The sequence below is a fragment of the Castor canadensis genome, chromosome 3, assembly GCF_047511655.1.
Source record: "Castor canadensis chromosome 3, mCasCan1.hap1v2, whole genome shotgun sequence".
Classification (NCBI taxonomy): domain Eukaryota; kingdom Metazoa; phylum Chordata; class Mammalia; order Rodentia; family Castoridae; genus Castor; species Castor canadensis.
Window position 1 is genome coordinate 46,758,690 of NC_133388.1, and position 23,612 is coordinate 46,782,301.

Sequence of the window (23,612 nt, forward strand, 5' to 3'; positions counted from 1 at the left end):
AACCGGAGGAGTGGGTCAAGTGGCAGAGCACCTGCTTAGGATTTTACAATATGTCCAGGCTAGCTTCAAACTCTTTGGTTCAATAGATCTTCCTGCCTCAGCCTCTCAGGCAGCTGGACTAAAGGCCTGTACCACTGTATCTGGCTTGATGTATATTATTGAACGCTGATATAACTCTGAAGTCATTGCAAAGTAATTCAGTTAAGTGTGTTTGGATGCATTTAACAGAAAACCCAATGGAAATAAGCTTCAATAATATTGCTGAATGTTTGTTGGCTCACTTTCCTGAAAAGGCCACAAGTTCTGTAGGCTTTAGAGTTGGTCCAATCTGAGGGAAATAACCCACAAGTCTCTTGGTCCCATCTTTCTCCACCAGCCAGCTGTATCCTCGGCCTGGTTTCTCTAAAAGTGTCAGGTGTCCGTGTTTTCATTTGATACTGTATTCTTCCTTGAGGTAAGGGTGCCTCTACCAAACTTACGTCAATTACTTACGTCAATAAGAATCTAACCTGGGGTCAGGGAAGCCATACATTGATTGTCTTAGGTACTCATTGAACCAATCACTCCCATCACGATGAAATTATCTAGAATGGCCCTAAGTCAAAGGCTGCCTCTAGATGTGAGGTGTGTGGTCAGTTTCACTCACCTGTCATACTGGTTGGTAGTGAGAGAAGGTGTAAATGAAGGTTGAAAAATAAAGAGAATCCACAGAAGGATATTCAACGTTTTCATGAGGATGTGATTGGGAAGTCAAAACATCAGTGCTTAAACAAAGTCGTTCTTTCTCCTAAAAGTCTACACTTTTAAAGTACAGAATTGGTACCAAACTCTCTCTGTTGTCATTTGGAGCCCAGAATCTCCTTCTAGCTCCTGATCCTGATGGCATTCCTAGGGCACAGTCCTAGTCCTCATTATCCACGGAGGGTCTCTGCTCCAGGCATCAGGGTCACATTGAAAGGAAGGGTCCCAATAGCTGTTAGTCATCACACCTTTGTCATGTGGTCACGCCAACCTTATTGTAAGTATTCTAGGAAGCAAAGCTTTATTCTGGAGTAGTCTTTTTCCTGGCTAAATATCTTATTACTGTGAAATGAGGGGGAAATAAAGTTTAGAGAATAACAGGCACTTTCTTCTACGCTGAAGAAATGAGATTTATTGGAGTTGATTGAATGATGTCAGGCAAGGTGACATGATTAGTGAATTACTTGGGAAAGTGGTTACTCACTTGTCATCCAGCAAACGAGAGGGAGGTGACATAACAGAAAAATTCCAACTTCAAGGAATGAAGTAATGAAAAAGGGAACAGAAAGATAGGAGTTAAGATAACTGTGTTTTCATTCCATTTCTAATAGTGGGGCCATCTGTACCAAGTTGCATAAGCTTAATAAGCTTGTGACCTATCTATAAAATGGAGATAAAAAAATATCTCTTACTCCACAGAGCTAGGCAAGATGACTTGAGTTGAGCTGTAAGTGCTTTGTGAGCAGCAATGCTCATACAGATCAAAGCTATTGTTATTAATAATGAAGTCTATAAGATGTGGTGAATGTGTCAGGAATACATTAATAGAGTGGAAAGTGAGATCTGAGAATTCCATTGTCTTCCTAAGATTGTTCTTTTAACACAATTGATATTTGTGGTTAATTGAATCAAAACTTTCCTTGTCATTTTTTCCCAGTCAATCAGATCTCATTTGTCAAATTACTCAGGTGAGCAATATTCTCACTGGGCCCATAACAAACCCATGAACACAAGACCAGAAATTCCATATTCCAAAATTTCTGTTCTATTTATAGCATTAATTTCTAAAGTAAAATACATTTCTCAAAAGTAGAATGCAATTGAATAATTGTAGTCCTAAATTTCACTTCTAATGTCCTCTTTTGGGTAAGGGTTGGCTGGGGTTTGACTCAGGGTTTCGTGCTTGTGAAGTAGGCACGCTACCTCTTGTGCCATACCTCCAATCCATTTTGCTCTGGTTATTTTGGAGATGTAGGTCTCATGATCTATTTTCCCCTCGCTGCCCTTAAACCTCGATCCTCCCAATTTCAGCCTCCCAAGTGGCTAGGATTACAGATGTGAGCCACCAACACCCAGCTTCATCTGCAGTCTCTCTGACATAAAGAGTGGGAATTAGTTGAAAGAAAATGTCTCATCTGCTCTGCACAGTGCAACTGACCAGCTGTACTAGGAAGAGCAATTGGCCTCATTCCCACTCTGCAGTGGCTCAGTGAGGGTCTTGTCTGCAAGGCACATTAACTGAGTGTATTAAGACAATGGGAGCCAGGGTTCTCCTTGTCTGAGAAGGGAGGTGACAACAAGGAAGAGGAGAAAAGAAACCTGGAAGCTGTAATCTCCTGGTAGAGATGAGCACATCAACTACCCAGATAAAAGCCTCTGAGAACCTTCACAGAAAAGATGAGAGATCATTGGAGAAATGCCTCATTCCAGGGCTGGGACAGGAGGATCGCAAGTTCAAGGTCAACTGGGGCTACATAGCAAGACCTTGTCTCAAAAAGAAACAACAGGAGTCTCTACTCCCATTTCCTGCATGTGGGGCAGGAAATGTTTCTCATTTTCCCCCCCATTCCTCCCCACTTTTATCCTCTTATACTAAATGTCGTTGCTAATAACTTTACTATTACTTTTACCGTAAAAAAAGAAACAACAAAAAACTGACAAAATGTTCCTGCAACATCCTGTTTTGAGTGAAAGTAAGAAAACACAGTACTCAAAGAATGAGGAGGATGTGCTAGAAAAGCAAGAGCTAGTTTGAAGGACTAGTTTTACTGGGATTTTACATGTTAATTATAGAATATAATTTATGCATCTAAAATGAGAGGGAGAAGGAGAGAATTAATGAGACAAATACGGTGAAAGATTAACCGTTGATTAGGGAATCTGGGTAAAGGGTTAAAAGTCATTTGTATTATTTTTATACATAAATTTGCTTTATTTTATGTGAGTAAATTCTTTATGTCAGACAAAAATTCATTTCTTTGTTAGAACAGTTCTACAAACTCATGTTTGCAGTAAAATAAATCACTACCTGTGAAGGCACAGGAGAAAGGAATGCAGAAATGTAAGAGTTCTTGCTTCTTTTCAACTTAATTGTAGAAGCAGGGATGTGGTCCTTATGTTTCTGACAATTGCAGTGTTACTCGGGAGGGTGTGTGGCCGTGATGCCCAGTACTTTAAGAGCTCCTCAAGCTGTGACATCTTAGCCGTTTGGACACAGAGCTCTTTGTGCCATGAGGCCAGGCTCAGGAGAAAGCTCTTTACCTGATCGAGTACACAGGCTGTCCAAACATGGTGATTTCCACTAGGTGCCCAGAGTCTACCTTGTCCACCTCTGGCAAGGCCTGGCTCATCTACGCCATTTCCAGGATGATGGGTCTGTCTGGGACAAAGATCATGTCCACTCAGTTCCTTGGACTCACCATCTCAGGAAGTGAGTCCAAGTGGCTGAAGCTGTACCCTGAGCAGCCTCTCCAGTGGGGGAGAGGCCCACCATACTGGAGCTAGCAGCCAAAAGAGCAAGCTTTGAGGCTCCCTCTGACTTCCTCCAGTCATGGGTATTATTTTTTCAATTTTCTATGAGATTGAAATTATTTCAAGAGTTGATTTTGAAAGCATAATGTAAATGATATTAAATTCTTGTTCGCTGAAAGTTACAGGGCTTAATCCCAGTACTGCCAAAAATGAAGGAAGGAAAGAAAGAAGGAAGGGTCTATAAAGATAACAGTGGCAAAACAGTTTTTAGATCTTCTCAAATGCTTACATATAAACAGAGAAATTGGAGAACAAAAGTCAAACTCATGGGTAACATTTACAAGATGATGAGCTGGCAAGGCATCCTCACAAGCCACAAAACACAAGCAGGTAGAAATACCCAACCACAAGCCCTGCAGGATGTTTCTGTTTGCATGGACAGGGAAGCAAGTGGGTGTTTGATGGTTCTGAGAACAGGGAGAGTACCAGGGAGCAACAGGTATCCCCTGCAAAGCACAAAGGGTCAATCTGTGAGTGGCAACTGAAAACTGGGAAGGATTCTGCCCACTTCAATAGCAGGCGATTGCTAGGGGACCCAGTAAGAATGAAAGGGCTGGGAGCAGCCTGGCCCTGATGAAATGCCCATCCTAACTGGCCAAGTCTCACCTCCAGCACACAGCTCTGAGAGAAGCTGCTGAGTGAGGAGTCAAAATTGATCAAGATGGAGACAACACAGATGAAGCAGAGAAGGTCCAGATAAAAAGTGAACAGTGAGCAGTGGTAGAGGCTTGCCTAGCATATGTGAGGCCCCAGGTTCCATCCCCAGTGCTACCAAAAAAAAAAAAAAAAAAAAAAAAAAAGAAAAGAAAAAAGAAAAAAGAGAAAGCAAAGAAAGAAAAAGAAACAGTGAGTGAGGAGAACAGAGCCAGGAAATCTTAAAAAGAAAGAAACTCTATGTTTTAAAACATTACACAAAGCCAAGGATTACTTCGGTGACATTAGAAAACCTATTTGAACCAAGTCTCCTTCTAAAATGCTCAGGAGAACTAAATTTACTTAAGGTCAAGAAAGAGAAAAATACTGAGGTGAATCTCAAAAAAATAGAAAAGAAAAAGAAAGAGAAGCAGAGTAACAGTCCAAAAAAAAAGTAAACTGTTAAGACAAACTCAAGAAACAGATCAAGCCAGGCACCACTCATGATGCCTGAAGTACTAACTACTTGGGAGGCAGAGATCAGGAGGATTTCAGTTTGAGGCCAGCCTGAGCAAAAAGTTAGGGAGACTTTCCCCCATCTCAACCAATAAAAGGTGGGGTTGGTGGCATGCACCTGTCATCCCAGCTATGCAGGAAGGATAAAATAGGATGATCAAGGTCCAGGTCCACCTGAGCAAAAAATTCAAAGCCTTTATGAAAACTATGAAAGGAGAAAGGGCTGGGGGCTCAGCTCATGTGGTAGAGGATCTGATAAGCAAGCAGATGAGCAGAACTAGAGTTCAAACCCTAGTACTGCCAAAGCAAAGAAAAAGGTCAAAATGATAATGCAATTTTTCAAAATGAGCTAAAAAGTTTAAAGAAACCAGTACCAAATATGAAGAATGAACTTAAATCTAATTTGGAAAAACTCAAGAACTGGATGGCAGGCATCTACTGGTAGGCCTTGAACAATTTGCTGTTGCTCTTTTGGTTTGCGCTAAGGTGTAAAAGAAAATGGTCCCTGAGCTTTCTGTCTGTCTTTGTGGCAGCGCAGATTGAATTGGGGAATATGTCCATAGTAACAAAAATAATACATGGCAGAACTCAAGGAGAGTCTGAAGGGAAAAAAATAATTTTATAAGTAAACACTAAACTAGTAGGAAAAGGAGCAAAGCAACAACACACAACACTTTAAGAGAAATAGTAGATGAAATGAACTTTTTTTGGTAGTGCTGAGGATTAAACCCAGGGCCTCAAGTGTGTTAAGCAGGTGCTCTACCACTAAACTACAGCTCCAGTCCCCGAAAGGAGACAATTTTAAAACTCAAAAGAAATTAATATCTTTTTTACAAAAAGAAAAAACAAAAATATTCAAGAAAAAGTGTCGAGTATTAAAGATAAGTAAAGAAGATGAAACATACATACAGTGGGAATTCTTTTTAAAAAGAAATGCAATGGAGGGAGAAAAACAAATACTAAATACTATAATTCAAGTTGTTTTGTGGTATTGAGGTTGAACTCAGGGCCTCACACTTGCTAGGCAGGTGCTCTACCATTTGAGCCACTCCACCAGCCCATTTTTGTGTTGGGTATTTTTGAGATAGAGTCTTGCAAATTATTTGCCCTGAGCACCCAGCTAATTCAAGTTTTTTGTGGTAGCTCACTATGCATGAGGCCCTGGACTTAATATCTATATAGGAAGGAAAGAAGGGAGGGAGGGACAGAGGGAAGAAAGGAAAACTTTCTCATGATCAAAAAAAATTGAGTTGGATACCGGAGGCTCAGGCCTAGAATATTAGCTACTTGGGAGGCTAAGATCAGGAATGTTGAGGTTAGAGATCAGCCTGGGCAAAGAGTTTGGGAAATCCCATTTCCAAAAATGACCAGAGCAAAACAGACTGGAGGTGTGGCTCAAGTAGTAGAGCACCTGCCTTGCAAATTTGAAGCCCAGTTTTAACCCCAGTCTCACCAACAAAATTAAAATTTGAAATTACATATTGAAAGAGTACTACAAGTAGTTGAGAACATTGATTAGAACAACCAGCAGGAAAAACTATTACTGAGATGGGTGCAGTGTGTAGCAGATGCCTTTAAGCTCACCTACTCAGAGTCTAAGACAGAAGGATCACGAGTTCAAGGTCCCTGGACAGCATGGCAAGACCTTGTCTCAAAAGAAACAAATAAATAAAATAAAAATACTGGACTTTAAAGAAAACAGATTCTTTGGCATTATAAAGGAAAGGTGATTGATTATCTTCAGACTTGAACACCAACATGTTATGCCAGAAGAAAACTGAGTGATGTCTGTTTAAGATACTCAGGAAAACAAAATGTCAGCTAGCCAGTTTATACCTTGAATAAGTGACTTTAAAGTATAAAACGTCCAGACCAGACAAGTTGTTACTGAACTTGAAGCACATCATTCCTAAGAAATATAGAGAGTGAATTTCAGTAAGATTGACTGAGAGGCAGCAACATAAGAGCAGGGGAGACCATAAATGAATACTTGCTTAAAGAACTGAGATGACATGATATATAAGTGGGAGGAAGATGATATGATTTATTGGTTATATGATCTGACAGTAGATATTACACAACTATTTTAAAATGGGAGACTAGCGTGATGACTCACACCTGTAATTCCAGCTACTCAAGAGGCAGAGATCAGGAGGATCGAGATTCAAGGCCAGCCTAGGCAGAAAGTTAGTGAGACCATCATCTGAACAAGCAAGCTGGGCTTTGTGGCTTGACTTGGGGTCCCAGGTGTGGAGGTGGATCATGGTCAGAGGCCAGTCTCAGACATATTAGAAAAATAACTAAACCAAAAAAGGCTCAGATGGTAAAGTGCCTGCCTAATAAGCAAGAGGCCCTGAGTTCAAACCCCAGTACTCCCAACAGCAGCAACAACAAAAAAGACACAAGACTCACGGCAGTAGCTGTTCCTGTCTCTGAGAGCAGCAGGTAAGGAGATCTACTGCATTTGTCATTTTAGGATAGCCTCTCCTCAATGATGTCTGGGACTTTGTTCTATTTATCACTCTTTTCCCAGTGCCTAAGACAGTGTCTGATACAGAGGAGGTGCTTAAAATGATTGGGAGTGAATAAATGATTTAATTCTCAACACGGAAAATAGACCAAATTAAAGACCTTTCCAGAAAGTTGAAATTAATTTGTAAATTTTGTGAAAACAAAAACACAAACAAAGCTATGGCCTCATTAACAGATGCAAAGATTGTAAAGTAATTCACCATGCTGTCACCTCCGGGTCACATTGTGGCCCAGTGAGTATGTTTCACATTACTGAATTTCTAGCAATAAACTGCAGGATAGTTATTTAAAGAAAATTATGATATACAAGTGCTAACCTCTATTACTTTAATGAATAATGTATAAATTAACTGCTCCTAGAAAATTGCCTAAACTTCATTTTATTGTCTAAAAATGTACTTTTGTACCTTACAGTTCTCGGATGGCAGTAAAACAGAGTTAATTAAGATCACAGGCTTTGGAGGTAGGCAGTAACACCCCATTCTGCTCACTTCCTCCTATTCTTTTGGAGGAAATTTGAATTCTACAACATACAGTGAGGTCAGGCTAGCAAAGGAGCCAGAGAGCCTCAGTTGAGTTAAATACAAACCAGAGGCTCCACCACAACAACTGTACTTGCATGGGGTCCCACACTTCTACTTATTTCAGTTTGGCATTTTGACAGAAAAAAAAGGTGATCTCATGAGAGTACAGCCTTGGACTAAATTTAGAGTACCACATTTCATTTCCAGTGTTACCTCTGATAAGCCCTGTGCCCACGGGAAAATTATTTAACCTACATTGCTTTCATTTCTGTGTTTATATTACGACAAAACCCTGATCCTCAGGGAATCAGATAAAATGAGAAAAAATAGCATATTGGGCTAGTCTTTGTCTCAGCACATTCGGGAAGCAGTAGGGTGTGTGGGCTAAAAGTAAATGCAGATTCCAGTTCCGATGTGTCATTAGAAGGCTGGAAACTTGGGCCACAGTATTCACTCTGTGGTTAGAATCCTTTCTGCATTGACTTTCCATTCGTATAATGAAATACCTGGGATAATTAACTTGGAAACTGAGGATTATTTTGGCTCACAATTTCGGAGGATTAATCCGTGATCAATTGTCCCTGCTGTTTTGGGCCTGTGGTGAAGCAGTGTCATGGCTGGAGCCTGTGGCAGAGCAGTCCTGCTCACCTCAGGGCCAGCAAGCAAAAGAAGACTGGATAGACCCACCTTCCCAAGGGCGCCACACTGAGACCAGGCTTTTAGTGTGTGGGCTTTGGGGTCATTTGGCGAAACCATAGCACTTTCAGACTCTTTTTTAAAAAGTCTAAGAATCTAGCTTTACTCTGGGTATTGTGCAAGTCTAAAACCTTTCTGTAAATTGCTCCTTCTCTTGTGACATGTTAAGGTCTTGAAGGAACCAATAACTACCACTCCTCTTCAAATTCTGACCCAAAGGATAAAGTATAGGATAAAATATAAGACACTAGAGATTGGGAGGAGGAAACATCACTTTTATTATTAATAAAGAGTACAGTAAATAATAGGACATCTACCTGTGGCCAAGTGGACCGCTCCAACCCGAACTCCACATTAAGAAGATAGTTTGGCTCATCCACGCCTAGACGTTTCTGGACTAACCCACCCAAATTCGCATGGAGTCGAGTATAAGTCAAATTTATGGAAGCGATGAGCAAAGGAAAGTATGGATTCCCTGATGAAAGCTAGATTCCCAGAGAAAGAAAGAGGATGGCATTAGGCTATACGTGCCCATTTTCTCCTCCAAATTCACCCATTCATTAAATTGTTTGAGTGGAGTGAGGCATGAATACAACCAAAAATGTTACTAGGTGAGTCTCCACATTGAGGGAGTCATCATGTTGAGAAACAAATGCTTCCTGGGCTCCCAATGTTTCCCAGATTTTTGTTTTCTTTATTCATTGATCTTAAAAGTCAAGATGGGGAAGAGTCAGCACAATTTGCTTCTACCTTCATGCAGTTGCTTTTCCAACCACAAATGACCGAAGTTTCTTCAAAATCATTCCAAAAATGAGTAGTGTTGATATTTGAGATATCTACTCCAAGTTCTTCTTCTTCTTTTTTTTTGTCTTCTCTTTTTTTGGTGCTCGCACATACTAGGCAAGTGCTCTACCACTGAGCTACATCCCAGCCCTACCCTAAATTCTTGAAATGAATAACTAAACTCTTTTGGCCACTGGTATTTGTAAAAGTCAGATTTCAATCAGGAGAAAGAACAAGTCTGTGGGTTGTGTTACAAGGAATTGACTTATGCAATTTTGGGGCTAGCTGAGCCCCTGTTCCCATAACTGCTCTATTGAGATATCACTCACATACAGTTCACGAATTTAAAGTATTCAGTTCAGTTGATTATATTATACAGCTGTCCTCAGGATCCACAAGGCATTGGTTCCAATCCAAGATCCATCACAGATAACAAAATCCATAGATAAAATGGCATACTATTTGTATATAGCCTACATCCATCCTGCCATATCTTTCAATCAGCTCTACCTTACTTATAATTCCTAATAACACATAAATGCTGCATAGTTGTTATTCTGTATTGTGGCTCATGCCTGTAATCTTAGCTACTCAGGAGGAAGAGATCAGGAGGATCACGGTTCGAAGCCAGTCCAAGGAAATCATTCATGAGACCCTAGCTGGTGGCTCACACCAGTAATCCTAGCTACTTATGAGACAGAGATCAGGAGGATCACGGTTTGAATGCAGCCTGGGCAAATAGTTTGCAAGGCCCTATCTTAAAAAAATCACAAAAAAGAGCTGGTGGAGTGGCTCATAGGCTCTGAGTTCAAACCCCAGTACCTAAAAAAAAAAGTTCTAATCTAAATGTATGTACTATAAAGCTGATCTCATAGAAGTAGAGAATAGAACAGAGCTTCCCTGAGCTTGGTAAGGATGTAAGGGAGAGGACTGGAGAGAGAATAGTTAATGGGTGTGGGGGCTGTTAGTTGGATTGGAGGAATAACCTCTAATGTTATGTGGCAGAGCATGGTAACTACAGTTGACAACAATTAATTGACTATTCCAAAATACCTAAGGGAGAGATAGGGATGTATTCAGTGGTAGAGTGCCTGCTTAATTTGTGTGAGACTCTGGGTTTGATCCTCAGCACTTCAAATAAAAAAGAAAAACAAAAAAGCTAGCAGGAAATACTTTGTGCACAACACAAAGAAAGGGTAAATGTCTGAGGTGATAGATACGGCACTTACTCTGGTCTGATCATTGCGTATTGTACACATGTATTGAAATGTCATACTTTCCCCTATAAATATGTACCATCACTATGTGTCAAATAAAAATAATGACCCAATGGGAATTTGATCAGTGAAATGAAGACTGTGGGAACTTCTATAAGACAATGACTTGGTTTTTTTTTTTTTTTCCAACATTAAGTAGAAGGAAATAAAATAGAGAGGGAAGAGAGATGTAGGTTAGCATTAGCCCCTGGTGCTTTCTGCAGCAAGGTTCTGTATTTACTCTACGCAGGTGGATATTCGTCAATAGACATGTGGCTATCACAACCAGAGAAATGAGATTAAATTAGACTGAAAAGATAGGCCAAATGCTAAATATAGATCTTATAGAAATCCCAGGTCAAAGGCTGGAAGTGTGGCTCAAGCCGTAGAGTACCTGCTTTGCAAGTGCAAAACCCTGAGGACAAACCCCAATACCACCACCAAAACCAAAATTCCTACAGTATTCCCTTTGTGGGAGTTGGGGACACTAAAAGGGCGACATCCTTGGCTGTGAGTGAGTGATTGTAGAAGTTGTGTGATTGGTACACGGGGCTTTAATCTACTTTCTTTCGACCAAAGAATATGATTGAAATTTTCAATAACTGAAAGATGTTTTTCTTTGTTTGTTTGGTTTGCATGGTTTTTTGTTTTTATTTTTGCTTTGCTTTTTTTTTTGTTTGTTTGTTTGTTTTTGCAGTGCTGGGGATTGAGTCCAGGGCCTGTACCTGATAGGCAAGAACTCTACAACTGAGCTATATACCTAGCTTGAAAGTTGTTCTTTTGGGGGAGTGTTTCCCATTTTTATTAGCATATATTCATGTACAGAGGGAACTGTGACAGTTCTGGATAGCCTGACATTGTTAGCTCACCCCCACCATCTTCTCTTCTCAATTCCCTCCCCTCCCCCACTTTAAATAATTGCAAGGTTTCATCATTGTATTTCGTATATGTCTATGAAGCCCTCCAACCATCTCCTCCTTCATCTCCTCCGTTCACCCTCCTCACTCCCACAAGTATGCCTTGCTGCCCCCGTACCTATTTTACAGTCCTGTCTCTCATTTTTAATTCCAAAGTCAGTGTTCAAAGGGGTTTCTTGATGTATCCCAGATGTGAATATACTGTACATTGGTCAGTTCAACCCCCTCTATTACTCTCCCTTACCCTTTCTCCCCTCCCCACTATTATTCAACAGTTTTCAGCACATATTATTAAGTCATCTACCTGCACAGATACAATGTGTTTCGATATTGTTGACTATCATTGTCTTTTCCTTTCCCTCCTCCCTCAAGTTCCAGAGAGTAGTTCCACTATTACAACTATGTTCTCTATATGAACATGTGTCTGATCATGTTTTGGTACTGGGATTGAACTCAGGGCCTTGTGCTTGAGTCATGTCCCCAGCCCTTTTTGTTTCAGATATTTTTCCGATAGTGTCTTGCATTTATATCCGGGCCAGCCTAGACTGGGATCCTCCTATTTACACATCCCACATAATGGGGAGGACAAGCATGAACCATCAACTTTCTATTGATTGAGATGAGGGTCTGCCTAACTTTTATCTCAGGCTGGCAAGTAGCTAGAATTACAGGCACGAGCTATCTCTCCCAGCGTATTTTTGAGGACAGTACTGGGATTTGAACTTGGGGCCTTGTACTTGGTAGACAAGTGCTGCTCCACCACTTGAAACAAGTCCCCAGCCGTAAAGTTTTTTAAAAGGTATTTGCATGGTAATTTTCCCACGTTACCTCATTAAATCATCATTTAATCATCACCTCACTCTTGTGAGGTAACTAGAATGACACCTCAGATGAGGATCTGCAACTTAGAGAGGTTAAGTTCCATGCTTGAGACCACACAGCAAGCAAGAGGCAGCACTCAAATCCAGGCTCTACCTTCAAATTCCATGTTCTTCTAGTGCCCCACACTTTGTATGCCAAGCTGTAAAATCACCATTGGTTGCTTGTTGGAGAGTAAGGCAAGAAGAATCAGGGAATCGTATGAGTCACCATTGCTCTTGTTCAGAATGATGGATCTGCAGCATGTGCTTCCCTAATTAGGAAGAGATTAATACCAACCACCAGCTGCTTTGCGTTTAATAGGGAGAAGACAGACCATGTTACTAGCCAGGATAGATTTATAAGTTCCAGATGTGGAAGAGATCTATTAACTATAGTCTATACACTACTGACAATGATGATAAAATCAATTTAAGACATCGAGTTCATTAACTGAAATTACTGTTCTCAGCACTCAAAGAGCGTTATGTTGTGTACCTTTTCCTTCAAGACATAGGCAGTGTGTGCTGACTAATGTGTCAGGGTAATATCTGAAACAAGGACGAATAATGAACTCATACCTGGATCTGGTTCATGCATCTGTTGTCAAATTATTTTTGTCTTTGATTGCTTATAGCTTCCTAAAAGGCCCCGTGCCTACTGGCTTATGATTTCCAATTGGCATTTACATTTCGTACATAAAAGATTTCACTACAAGGACAAAGCTCAGCCAATGCTTTAAGAAAATATTTCACTCCTTGACAATTATAACACAATGAAGTATCTTTCTTAAGATAAAAAATTTAACCACATAATATCATTCATTATAGCTAGACCTGTGGGCTTAGGCCTCATAATAGCATATGCAAAATGTAGATGAATAGTGATATATAACTTCACATACTGTAAAAAGATTTGCAAACTTTTTACTAGTTTTGTGTCAAAATGAAAGGAACAAAAAACCATGGGCTAATAAAGATAGGATTTCAGCAGTAAGAAAAACGGGGTGAAGTCAATTTTCAATTCCACTACGTGTCCTATAGGACTTGATTTTGAGAGGGAGACAGTAATGACCTTCAAGAACTTCAACTTTTTGCCCAGAACAAATGCCTGCTTCCCAAGCAGCTGCACTAATTGTAACATCTCCCTTATGGAAGGCAGCAGCCATTTCCCATTTCAGGTCTGAGTTTACCCACTTCACCTGAGGGCCAAAGTCTATGGAAGGAGTTAGGATCAGAGAGTCAGGTTAGACTGTAAATGGCAGGCAGAGATTTGTGGAACAGTAACTTCCAATAATTCAATGACCAAGAAATATTAAGTAAATGGGAGCTGTGGCAACACAAATTGTAACCAAGAATGCCTTGAAGCTGCTTGGAGAAGTGGCTTATGACTATGATAATCCTGGTTTTCTCCAATTTTATTTTGTCTTTCTATGCACCTTGAGTTGATACTTATTTGTTTTCTCTACAGTCTTCTTAAAAAAAAAAGTGTGGAGAAAAGGGTTGAAGGCTTCACCATCTTCTGAAAATCATGAAATATTTAAAGGTAAAATGGCTAGCTTTTTATAGAATTAAACTTTTCTAAAGTGGATAGGCTCTCTTTAAAGGAAATTTCACATAAATTGAAGAAACATTCATCTCAAAGCAAAAACTCATTTAGGAACGTAAGAGGATGGAAGAATATAACCCCTATCCCCATATAGTGTAGTAAATTACCAGTAGGTTTTATACCATTATAAAATGTTTTACAAAAAAGGTTGAATGTGTAAAATAAGAAAACAGCCTTTTGAACTTAAGGCCTTCCTACGAAGCCCAAAATCCTGAGTTCAAACTCCAGTATGGGAAAGGAAAAGGAAAAACAGAAAGGGCAAAGGGAAAGGGAAGGAAGAAAAGTCCCCAGATTGTTTCTTTTCAAAGATGTAAACTCATCATTCATTTATGTGAAGAAGCCATTCCTGACTTACCACACCTGCTACACTAATCGCTCACTCTGTAATTTATTGCTTATTTATGTAGGACAGCTCAGCAGAAGTCACATCTGGTTATCCTACAGGTTTGAAGTTGCAGCTTATTTTTATTTTTATTTATTTATTTATTTATTTTTATTTATTTAATTTTTTTATTACTCATATGTGCATACAATGCTTGGGTCATTTCTCACCCCTGCCGCCACCCCCTCCCTTACCACCCACTCTGTCCCCTCCCTCTCCCCCCGACCCCCTCGATACCAGGAAGAAACTATTTTGCCCTTATCTCTAATTTTGTTGAAGAGAGAGTATAAGCAATAATAGGAAGGAACAAGTGTGTTTGCTGGTTGAGATAAGGATAGCTATACAAGGAGTTGACTCACATTAATTTCCTGTGCGTGTGTGTTACCTTCTAGGTTATTCTTTTTGATCTAACCTTTTCTCTAGTACCTGTTCCCCTTTTCCTATTGGCCTCAGTTGCTTTTAAGGTATCTGCTTTAGTTTCTCTGTGTTGAGGGCAACAAATGCTAGCTAATTTTTTAGGTGTCTTACCTATCCTCACCCCTTCCTTGTGTGCTCTCGCTTTTATCATGTGCTCATAGTCCAATCCCCTTGTTGTGTTTGCCCTTGATCTAATGTCCACATATGAGGGAGAACATAAGATATTTGGTCCTTTGGGCCAGGCTAACCTCACTCAGAATGATGTTCTCCAATTCCATCCATTTACCAGCGAATGATAACATTTCGTTCTTCCTAATGGCAGTTGCAGTTTATTTTTAGCTGGGATGGCATGAGAGTTTAATGCCTTGGATAAGCTTACACTGCAAAAAATTTTTAGCCAGAACTACGTTACAGCTAGTATTTTCCGGAAATGTTAGACTGACTGATAAGGAAGAGAAAGTCAACACTGTTTCCAAAGGAGGAGGAGGAAGACAGGAAGGAGGAAACATCAATCTGACCCCCAGATTCGCTGTGAACCCTGGCCCTGGTACAGTTATTAATGGCGTATTAAATAACTCAGTTTTGTGCAATTAGCAAAAACGTACAATGAAAAATATCTGGCTGTTATACACAGCATTTAGCACAGTTTCCCAAACATGTTTTCTGAGTTTAATTTGACTTTACGTTTTGCCCCTCTCATTACTTGGCAGGCAAAGTGTGTGATCTAAATAGAATCCTGATGTAGGATTACCAAGTTTCTGGACTATTAGCACAATTTGCTTTTAATTTCAGCATTGTGAAGCAAAACTAAACAACCACAAAACAAACTACGTTTGCAGCTTAAGATGGAAAAATCATTTTACTACTAAAACTGAATATGAGCCCTCCCCGCTTAAATTTCTGAGCATGACAACACACACCACAGCATGCACGGATTGGGTGCCACAAGTAATAGGGTAATAAATTGTATGCGACTGTACCAAAATCATACAATCCCAAAAGAAATCGCCATAGACAGGAACATGTGAGTAAACAAAAACCTTCCTTCACTGCCGGCTGGGTAGAGATTGTATGATATTAGCCATTTTGAAGAGCAGTTTGGCAGTGTTCTGTTAAGAGGTGTACAGACCTTACAATGAGGAGCTTCACTTTGCTGGATAACCTAGAGAAACCCTGAGATGTGCATGAGGACATATATTCAAAGTGATGTTATTTTTTCCTAGAGAAAAAAGAAGAGGGACTTAATTCAATGTTCATTAATTTTAGAATAGAAAAATAATTCATTAAAGGGAATTCTATTCCGCAGCTAAGATGGATATTCCATCTGCATGTGTCAACATGGGGAAGTTTTGAAGTGATGTTGAATAACAACAGTGCATTGCAGAACGATATGCACACAATGATGCAATTTGTATGAACTTTAAAAAAATTTCAATGTGTCACAAAACCATAGAAGTATCCTGTTTAAGGTGCTTTTCAAAATCAGAGCCAATACCTTGGTATAGTGTAGGCCTAATTTGGGTTCTTTTAAAAGTAAAGAATGAGAGCTGGGTGCCTGTGGCTCATGCCTATAATCCTAGCTACTTGAGAGGTGGAGATGGGGAGAATATGGTTCAAGGCCAGCCCTGGCAAATAGTTCTCCAGATCCCCAGCTACAAAATAGCCAGAGCGAAATGGACAGGAGGAGTGGCTCAAGTGGTAGAGTGCCTGCTTTACAAGTGTGAAGCCCTGAGTTCAAATCCCAGTCCTACAGAAAGAAAGAAAGAAAAGAAGGCCCTGAGTTCAAGCCCCAGTACTCAAAAAAAGAAAAGAAAAGAAGAAGAAGAAATGAGCCAGGCACGTTCGGCTGAGATTAGGAGGATCATGGTTCCAGAACAGCCTGGGCAAAAATGTTCGAGAGACCCCATCTCAACAGAAAAAGCAGGGTGTGGTGTCATGTGCCTGTTGTCTTGGTTACACAGTTAAACATAAAACAGGAGGATGATGGTCCACAACGGCCTGGACAAAAAAGTAAGACACTACCTTCAAAATAGCCAGAGCAAAAGGGCTGGAGGCGTGACTCTTAATTTGTAAGAGCCTGCCTTACAAATTGTGAAACAGTAACAAAAAAAGTTCAGACAAGGTCTCATTGGATTCATTACTCTTCTTGTGGACTGTTTCCATTTTTCCTGTCCAAGCGGACCCTAACACCCCCAGTGCTCATTGTCATCTGCAGAAGCAGTCATGGTGGGGGTTGACGCCAACAAATATCTGCTCAAGGTGTACAGAAAGAGGCGTTATGGCCTTGAAAAAAACCTCTCCTGAGGTTGAAGTAGGTTACAATGATGCCACTTGATCATGAGTCAGTGACCTTATTGCAGGCAAATTCAATGGACAGGCCTTCTCTGTTCTTTACTAGCAACATTAATCAGGAGGCTGGAACAGTCTGTGAGGAGTTTCTCTGCTCACAGGGTGTGTGCAGTCTTACTATTGTGACAATGGGAAGTTAATCTGTGTCAGGAAGATGCTTGCAGATCCTGTGGTGACTTATTTTTTTAAAACAATGTTAACAATGAATTTTTGTTTCACTCTTTTTGTTGTTTTTTTTTTTCTCGAAGGACAAAGGAAAACATTTAAACCTTTGAAGCATCTGAGAAAGGTTTTAGGAACATAGAGGATCCCTAAAAATGACTGCATAGGACTTCAAGGTGGTGGTTTCCTTAGCGAGGTGGAGAGGAATGAAATGGGAGGGTATACAAGAAGCTTCAGTTGTGTTTCTAACATTTATTCACTTTTCCTTTTTGTGAATTGGGGTTTGAACTCAGGGCCTCATGCTTGCTAGGCAGGTTTTTCCACTTGAGCCACTCCAACAGCCTTTGTTTTTGTGTTGGATTTTTTGGAGATAGGGTCTTGGGAACTATTTGCCCAGGCTGATTTGAACCATGATCCTCTTGATCTCTGTCTCCTGGGTGGCTAGGATTACAGGTGAGCACTGCAGCTCCCAACTAGAAATACTTTAACAATGATAATAGCTTTCATTTATATAGAGGTTCCCAATTTTCAGAACATTTTCTCATTCATTAATTCCATTTTATCCTTAATGCAACTCCATTTGATATGGCTGTAGACACATATTATCATCATATATATATATATATATATATATATATATATATATATCACAATATATATACTTACATATGTATACACACACACATACAAACTCAGGTTCAGGCCACCATGATGTGATTTGTCAAAAGATAAACATTGAATAAGTGATTTAATCAAGACTCAAATCCACTTTTAACTCTTTGCCAAAACTTTTTTTCATTTATTAAAATAACAAAGATGATATTATATATCTGAATCATTCCAACTAAATTTATTTAGGCATTTTTTAACATACAAGAAGACTTTGGGCTGGCAGAGTGTCTCATGTGGTAGAGCACCAGCCTAGCAAGTGTGTGGCCCTGAGTTCAAACTCCAGGTACTGCCAAAAAAAGAAAAAAGGGGCATTTTAATCATTGTTCTTAGAAATTATAAAACTATACATGTTATGAACATGAGATTAACACTGCTGTGTTAATCAGATTTCCAGTAGTGTAACAAAAATACACAAGATAATGAAGGTAAAAGTAGGAAAGGTTTATTGGAGCTCAAGTCTTACTGATTTCAGCCCTTGGTCAGGTGTACTTGTTGCTTATGGGCCTGGGCCATATTATAGTGAGGGCAGGTGGTAGAACAAGCTGCTCACATCATAGTGGTGGAGGAACAAAGAGCAAGAGAGAAGGAAGGCAAAATCCCAGTGTCTCCTTCTAAGACAAGCCCCCATAGAACCTGAAGACTTCCAACTAAGCTCCACCTGTTAAGGTCCCACCATCTTTCCATAGCACTATGAGATAGGGACCAGCCTTTAACACAGGGCCACCGGGGAACACACTGACATCATAGCAACTGCTTTCTCTTATCTTTTTCTAAAATCTTTGAGTATACTCTGTTGTGTTTCTAATTTCTTAAGAGAGACACATATTTTATTAACCTGGAGACTTCTAATGTAAGAATTTTAGGTTCATATTAGCAAATGCCACATTTGCTATGTCCTGTAAGTTTTGATATGCACTCTTTCCATTTTCACTGAATTTTAGTTATCCCCATTTTCAATGTAATTTCTTTTTAACTGTGAGTTATTTAACAAGGAGTTAAGATTTATCATTTTGCTATAATTTCTGCCTTTATTGAATACCTATTCTTTGAAGTTTGTCGGTGCTTCCTTCACGGCCTGATATGTGATCATTTGTAACTGTCCCATGCGTGCTAGAAAAAAATGTGCGTTCTCTCACTGCAGGTATTCATTTTGTATTCATGTTTTTGAGATTGGCCAATGTCTTTATCTTATTCTGCTCTGAGTTTTGGTATCAGGGTTATACTCACCTCATAAAATGAACTGGAGTGGACTTTTCTTTTTGTTCCCCTCTAAACTGGGAACATTGAAAAAAAATTAGAAAATATGTGTCCCTTAAAGTGCTGGTAGAATTCAGTGGGTTTCATTCATGTAAAAGAATAAGAGAAAAGCAGATACTTATCTTCTACCTCAATTTGTTTATGGGCTATAGATGCAGTAGCTTTTCTAGTATTGAGTCAGCTTTTGTGAAGTCATCATTTTTCTAGGGTCTGTGAAATCTCAATTGTCATATTTTTGTTCATAGGATTTGCTTAAGATTTCTGAAATCTCTTCCACATCTTATTGTTTCTTCTTCCTCTGGCTGAAACTTTCTAGAGATTTCTTTATTCTGTTAGTCTTTTCAAAGAAGGAGATGTTGGCTTCATTACTCTTTTCCATCTTATCTTTGTTTCCTATTTTATCATTTCCTATTTCCAATTTGACTGTGTCCTTCTTACACTTTCTTTCAATAATCTGTTGTATTTCTTAGCAAGGATATTTCTTCATTACGATCATATCAACCAAAGTTTCAGATTTATTTCTAAAACTGAACTCGATCCCACAAGTTTGCTTAATTAAAATTTCTAGCTTTATTCCCATGGCCCATAGTTAGATGTTGATATAAAAATGTACCAGTGTGCATTTTTGTTTCCTTGTGATACTGACTATGGTCATATAAGCACATATTATACAATTATTGTGTATGATAAAATTGTCATTATACCATTCAAATTCCCATATCATTTTAGTTTTTGCCTATTTCATCTACTCATGATGACAGAAAAGGTTTTTAAGTTTTGTTTGTTTTGCAGTAATGAGGCTTTCACTCACGGCCTACACGTTGAGTCACTTCACCAGCCCATTTTCATGATGGCTTGTTTTTCCAAAAAGGTCTTTTAAATTCCGTACCAAGATTGTAAATTTGTAAATGTTTCCTTACTACTCCCTTTTGAATACATAAATTTCAGTTAAACTACCAGGCATTTAAATGTTCACAATTCTGTCTGGGGGCTGGTACCAGTGGGAGGGGTGTATAAGGAAAGGGTGTAGAAGGGTGAATATGGTGAAAATACTATGTGGTCATATCTGAAAATGGAAAAGTGAGACCTGTTGAAACTATTCCAGGAATGGTATCAGGGGATAAAGGAGAATGATGGAAGGGGTGACATTAACTAAGATGTAGTAAGCACTTTTGCAAATGTCAAAATGTACCCATAGTACAACAAGCATATGAAAATAAAGACTTCAAAAGATATAAGATAAAGGATGTAATAAAATAAAAATTGAGAATTCCTCTCTTTTGTGTCATCTTTTCCTTTGATCATTATGTAACAAAACTCTACTCTTAAGAGGATTTTTCAGTGTATCTTATCCTTTATTAATATTACTCTAGCAGTTTACTTAACATTTTTCCTTTGGGAACATATTGGTGTCATTATGTTCTAGGGATATTACTTGTAAATAGTGTGGAACACAATTTTTATGAACCTAGTCTAAAGCATATGTTAAAATTTATTACACATACTACTAAATTATTTGAACATAATTTTAACATTCTCATTTTTCATCATAATCATTTTCATTTGATAAAAACAAAGCCGAGAGAATTCATTGGCAGCACATCTGCACTATGAGAAGGATTAAAGGAACTTCCTAAGACTGCAGGAAAATGAGAACAAATGGCAATTCAGTTCCACACAGGAACAAAGCAGGCTATCTGCTGTGTCTGCAAAACCAGATAAAGTACCAGAACTGTTAGGAGACTCCCTGATGCCACATTAATCAATACCTTAGATAAGGTGTCCTGCATGCCTTGATGATTCCAGAACTGATGTGTTGTGATTAAGCTTCTATAGCCTTAGGAAAATTAGCCCACCAAACCTCATTCCTTTCACCTTGCATCAAAGAATTGTTAAAGCTTGATTTTTACCTGAGTCTTTTCTTTGTGCTGACCTATAAAATAACCACTCTGGGTCAGGTCAGGCGCCCACATTTCCCATCAGGAACGGGCAGTCCTCCCATCCCCAGCTTTTCTGTTTTATGTGAATACTCTGTGTGTGTTTTATTTCTCATTCCCCAATGCTCTTAGTCACATTCACGCAGCATACCCACAAAGGGCTTGGGCAATATCCTAATGAAGTGAAAATAAGAAGAAAATATGAAAGATAGAATAATAAAAAGGAAAGTCTCTCTTCAGCATTTTGATGAAGTACCAGTGGAATCTGTCTGATGGAAGCAGACGAACTGTGTTGTGGTGCAAGAGGAATTAACCCTGGCAGGTTAAGTGTGAATAAATTGGCTTTTCTACCATGAAATCTAAGTGTAGATTCAGGAATAAACAACATTAACCGCCCCCCCAAAAAAGAATAGCACTTTCTTTGGCTCTATCTATGAGGATGCCTAGATGAGCTTTAGGACATCTGAGATGTCGCTGTCCATTTTATGAAAGACAGTGTCTACTCCTGGCCAAGGTCTGGCCACTACCATGTAAATCTCCCTGGGGGGCGGTTACCCAACACTCCATGCACCCCTCACCCCCAGCTCCACAGTGGTCTGCTCTGGTGTCAGTGTTCTAGGCAGAACTTTGAGTGTTTGTTGTCTTTCGAGGCTCAGCCTGGCCTTGGCAACCGCCAAAGCAGCCTTGAAGCGATGGATGGGCCCCAAGCTGTCCCTCCCATGCACTTGGGGCTGGTCCTGCAGGAATTTGGCAGGGTTATGACAACAGACCCTGCAGAACCGAGGCAAAAGCCCCATGATTTCCCATGGGAACTGTGATGTGTGTGACTATTATTGGACTTTTCTCTATCCCATTGTTGTTGTGGAGAAGTTTTCAATCGGTTAGAAGCCGGCTTTACGCTCAAAGAGAAACACAGCTTGCTCTAAAGCTTTCTACACTGATTGAAGAAAAATGTGAGCTACTTGACAAACTTAGCCTTGTGGAGAAACAGCGAGATGCAGCCTGTGGACAGCTGGACATCTCCAAGTGTAAACTGGAGGAAGTACTCCTGCTGGAAATGGAGCTGCTAGAAGAGAAATGCAAGCATTATACACAAGTTGAATTGAATGTGGAAATGTCAAAAACCACACAGTGCCTAGAAGATGAACTAAAACCTCTCACACCCAAAGTAGCTGCAGCCAAAACAACCTTAAGCACACTTCGAGTCAGTGAAGCGAATCTTAAGGACTCAACAGCACAGGCTCGGAGTGAAAATATCCAGCTGGAGGAAAGCTGCAAACAGCTGCTCCAAGAAGCTGCAGTGTGGAAGGAACAAGTGAGTCACCTTAATAAACACAAAGTAACACTTGAGGAGCCTGCGACATCTGCAGCACGAATTCTAAAAGACAAAGACGATCACCTCAGGTGGCTAACTGAAGGCATTCGAAAGCTGAAAGTCTGGGCCTTTGTTCTGGAAGAACACGGAACACATGACGGTGACTTGGACACAGCGACGAACCCTGGCCCAGAAAATCCTGCTCACTTAGATACTCAGACCAAAGGAGCTCTGCAGCACCTGATGTTCGCTGTGACGTTAAATGCGTCTTTAAAATCCCTGGTACGAGAAAGAGACCAAGTTTACACTGAGCTGCGTGAAGTCGAGAGAGCAAGCAAAGACCTGACAGAACGCATTAAAAATGTCCAGAGCGAACAAGTCATTTTACAGTCTCAACATGCACTGTTCGAAATTGAGAAGGAGAAGCTTCGGCACACAGCTACAATCATTCCCGAAGTGTTTGAAGAAGGACTGAAATTCTACAGGAAATTAATGGTCGAGGATCACCGCCAGCGAGACACAGAGGAGAAACTTCCCAAAGTAAAAGAAAACATCAGCCGCAAGACTGCAGAGCTGCAGACCTATAAAAAGGTAGCCAGAGAGCTCGAAGAAAAACTGGAGAGAACCAAACTTAATCACCAAAGGGAGATTATTTCCTACGAGAAGAAAGCTCACTTTAACTGGCTGGAGGCCCGGGATGCTGAAGAACATCTGCAGTATCTTAGGCAAGTCAACGCCAACAGCAGACAAAAGGTAATGGAAATGGAGGTGGAACTGAAACGTTTAGAAGAAGACCCAAATGCATTTGGGGTTTCAAATGCAGCATGCGGCAGGGAGCATTTTCCACGTGGTCCCTCACCAGTGGCTCAACCTTCATGGGAAAGGAGAGCGTTCCTCTCTCCTATTGTGTTGGAAGGTCCACTCAGACCTCCACCTTTGCTTCAGCAGGGAGGAGAAGAAGACTCAAGAAGCCCCGATAATCCACTGGAGCATCACACTGGCAAGGAAAGAGGGGACTCGAGCTGTGATGGGTTGACTGGCCACCATGGAGCACCTCCTGAGAATGGGTCCCTGTGTCCCCCCACGCAAACAGAGGGGAAGGGTGATGGTCCCTCCATCAGGAAAACCATTTACTGACCCAGCTCCTCCTGCACACAATTCAAATGTGCCTGTTGAAAGCAAGGCAGTGGGCCCTGGTTTTGTTCCTCCACTCAGAGGTCCCTTGCACCCAGTGGATAGAAAAAAC

General features: G+C 40.1%; 1 protein-coding gene and 1 non-coding gene across 2 annotated transcripts; both read left to right on the forward strand.

Moving 5' to 3' along the window:
* Positions 1 to 5,130: 5,130 nt before the first annotated feature.
* LOC141422227 (small nucleolar RNA SNORA31) lies at positions 5,131 to 5,260 on the forward strand. Its single transcript, XR_012446831.1, has one exon. It is a non-coding gene; the product is annotated as a small nucleolar RNA SNORA31 (small nucleolar RNA).
* Positions 5,261 to 21,743: 16,483 nt separating this feature from the next.
* LOC141421398 (melanoma inhibitory activity protein 2-like) lies at positions 21,744 to 23,503 on the forward strand. Its single transcript, XM_074066967.1, has 2 exons — positions 21,744 to 21,835; positions 21,922 to 23,503. Exons 1-2 carry the CDS (start codon positions 21,744 to 21,746, stop codon positions 23,501 to 23,503), a joined length of 1,674 nt encoding a protein of 557 aa, XP_073923068.1.
* The last annotated feature ends 109 nt before the right edge of the window (positions 23,504 to 23,612 follow it).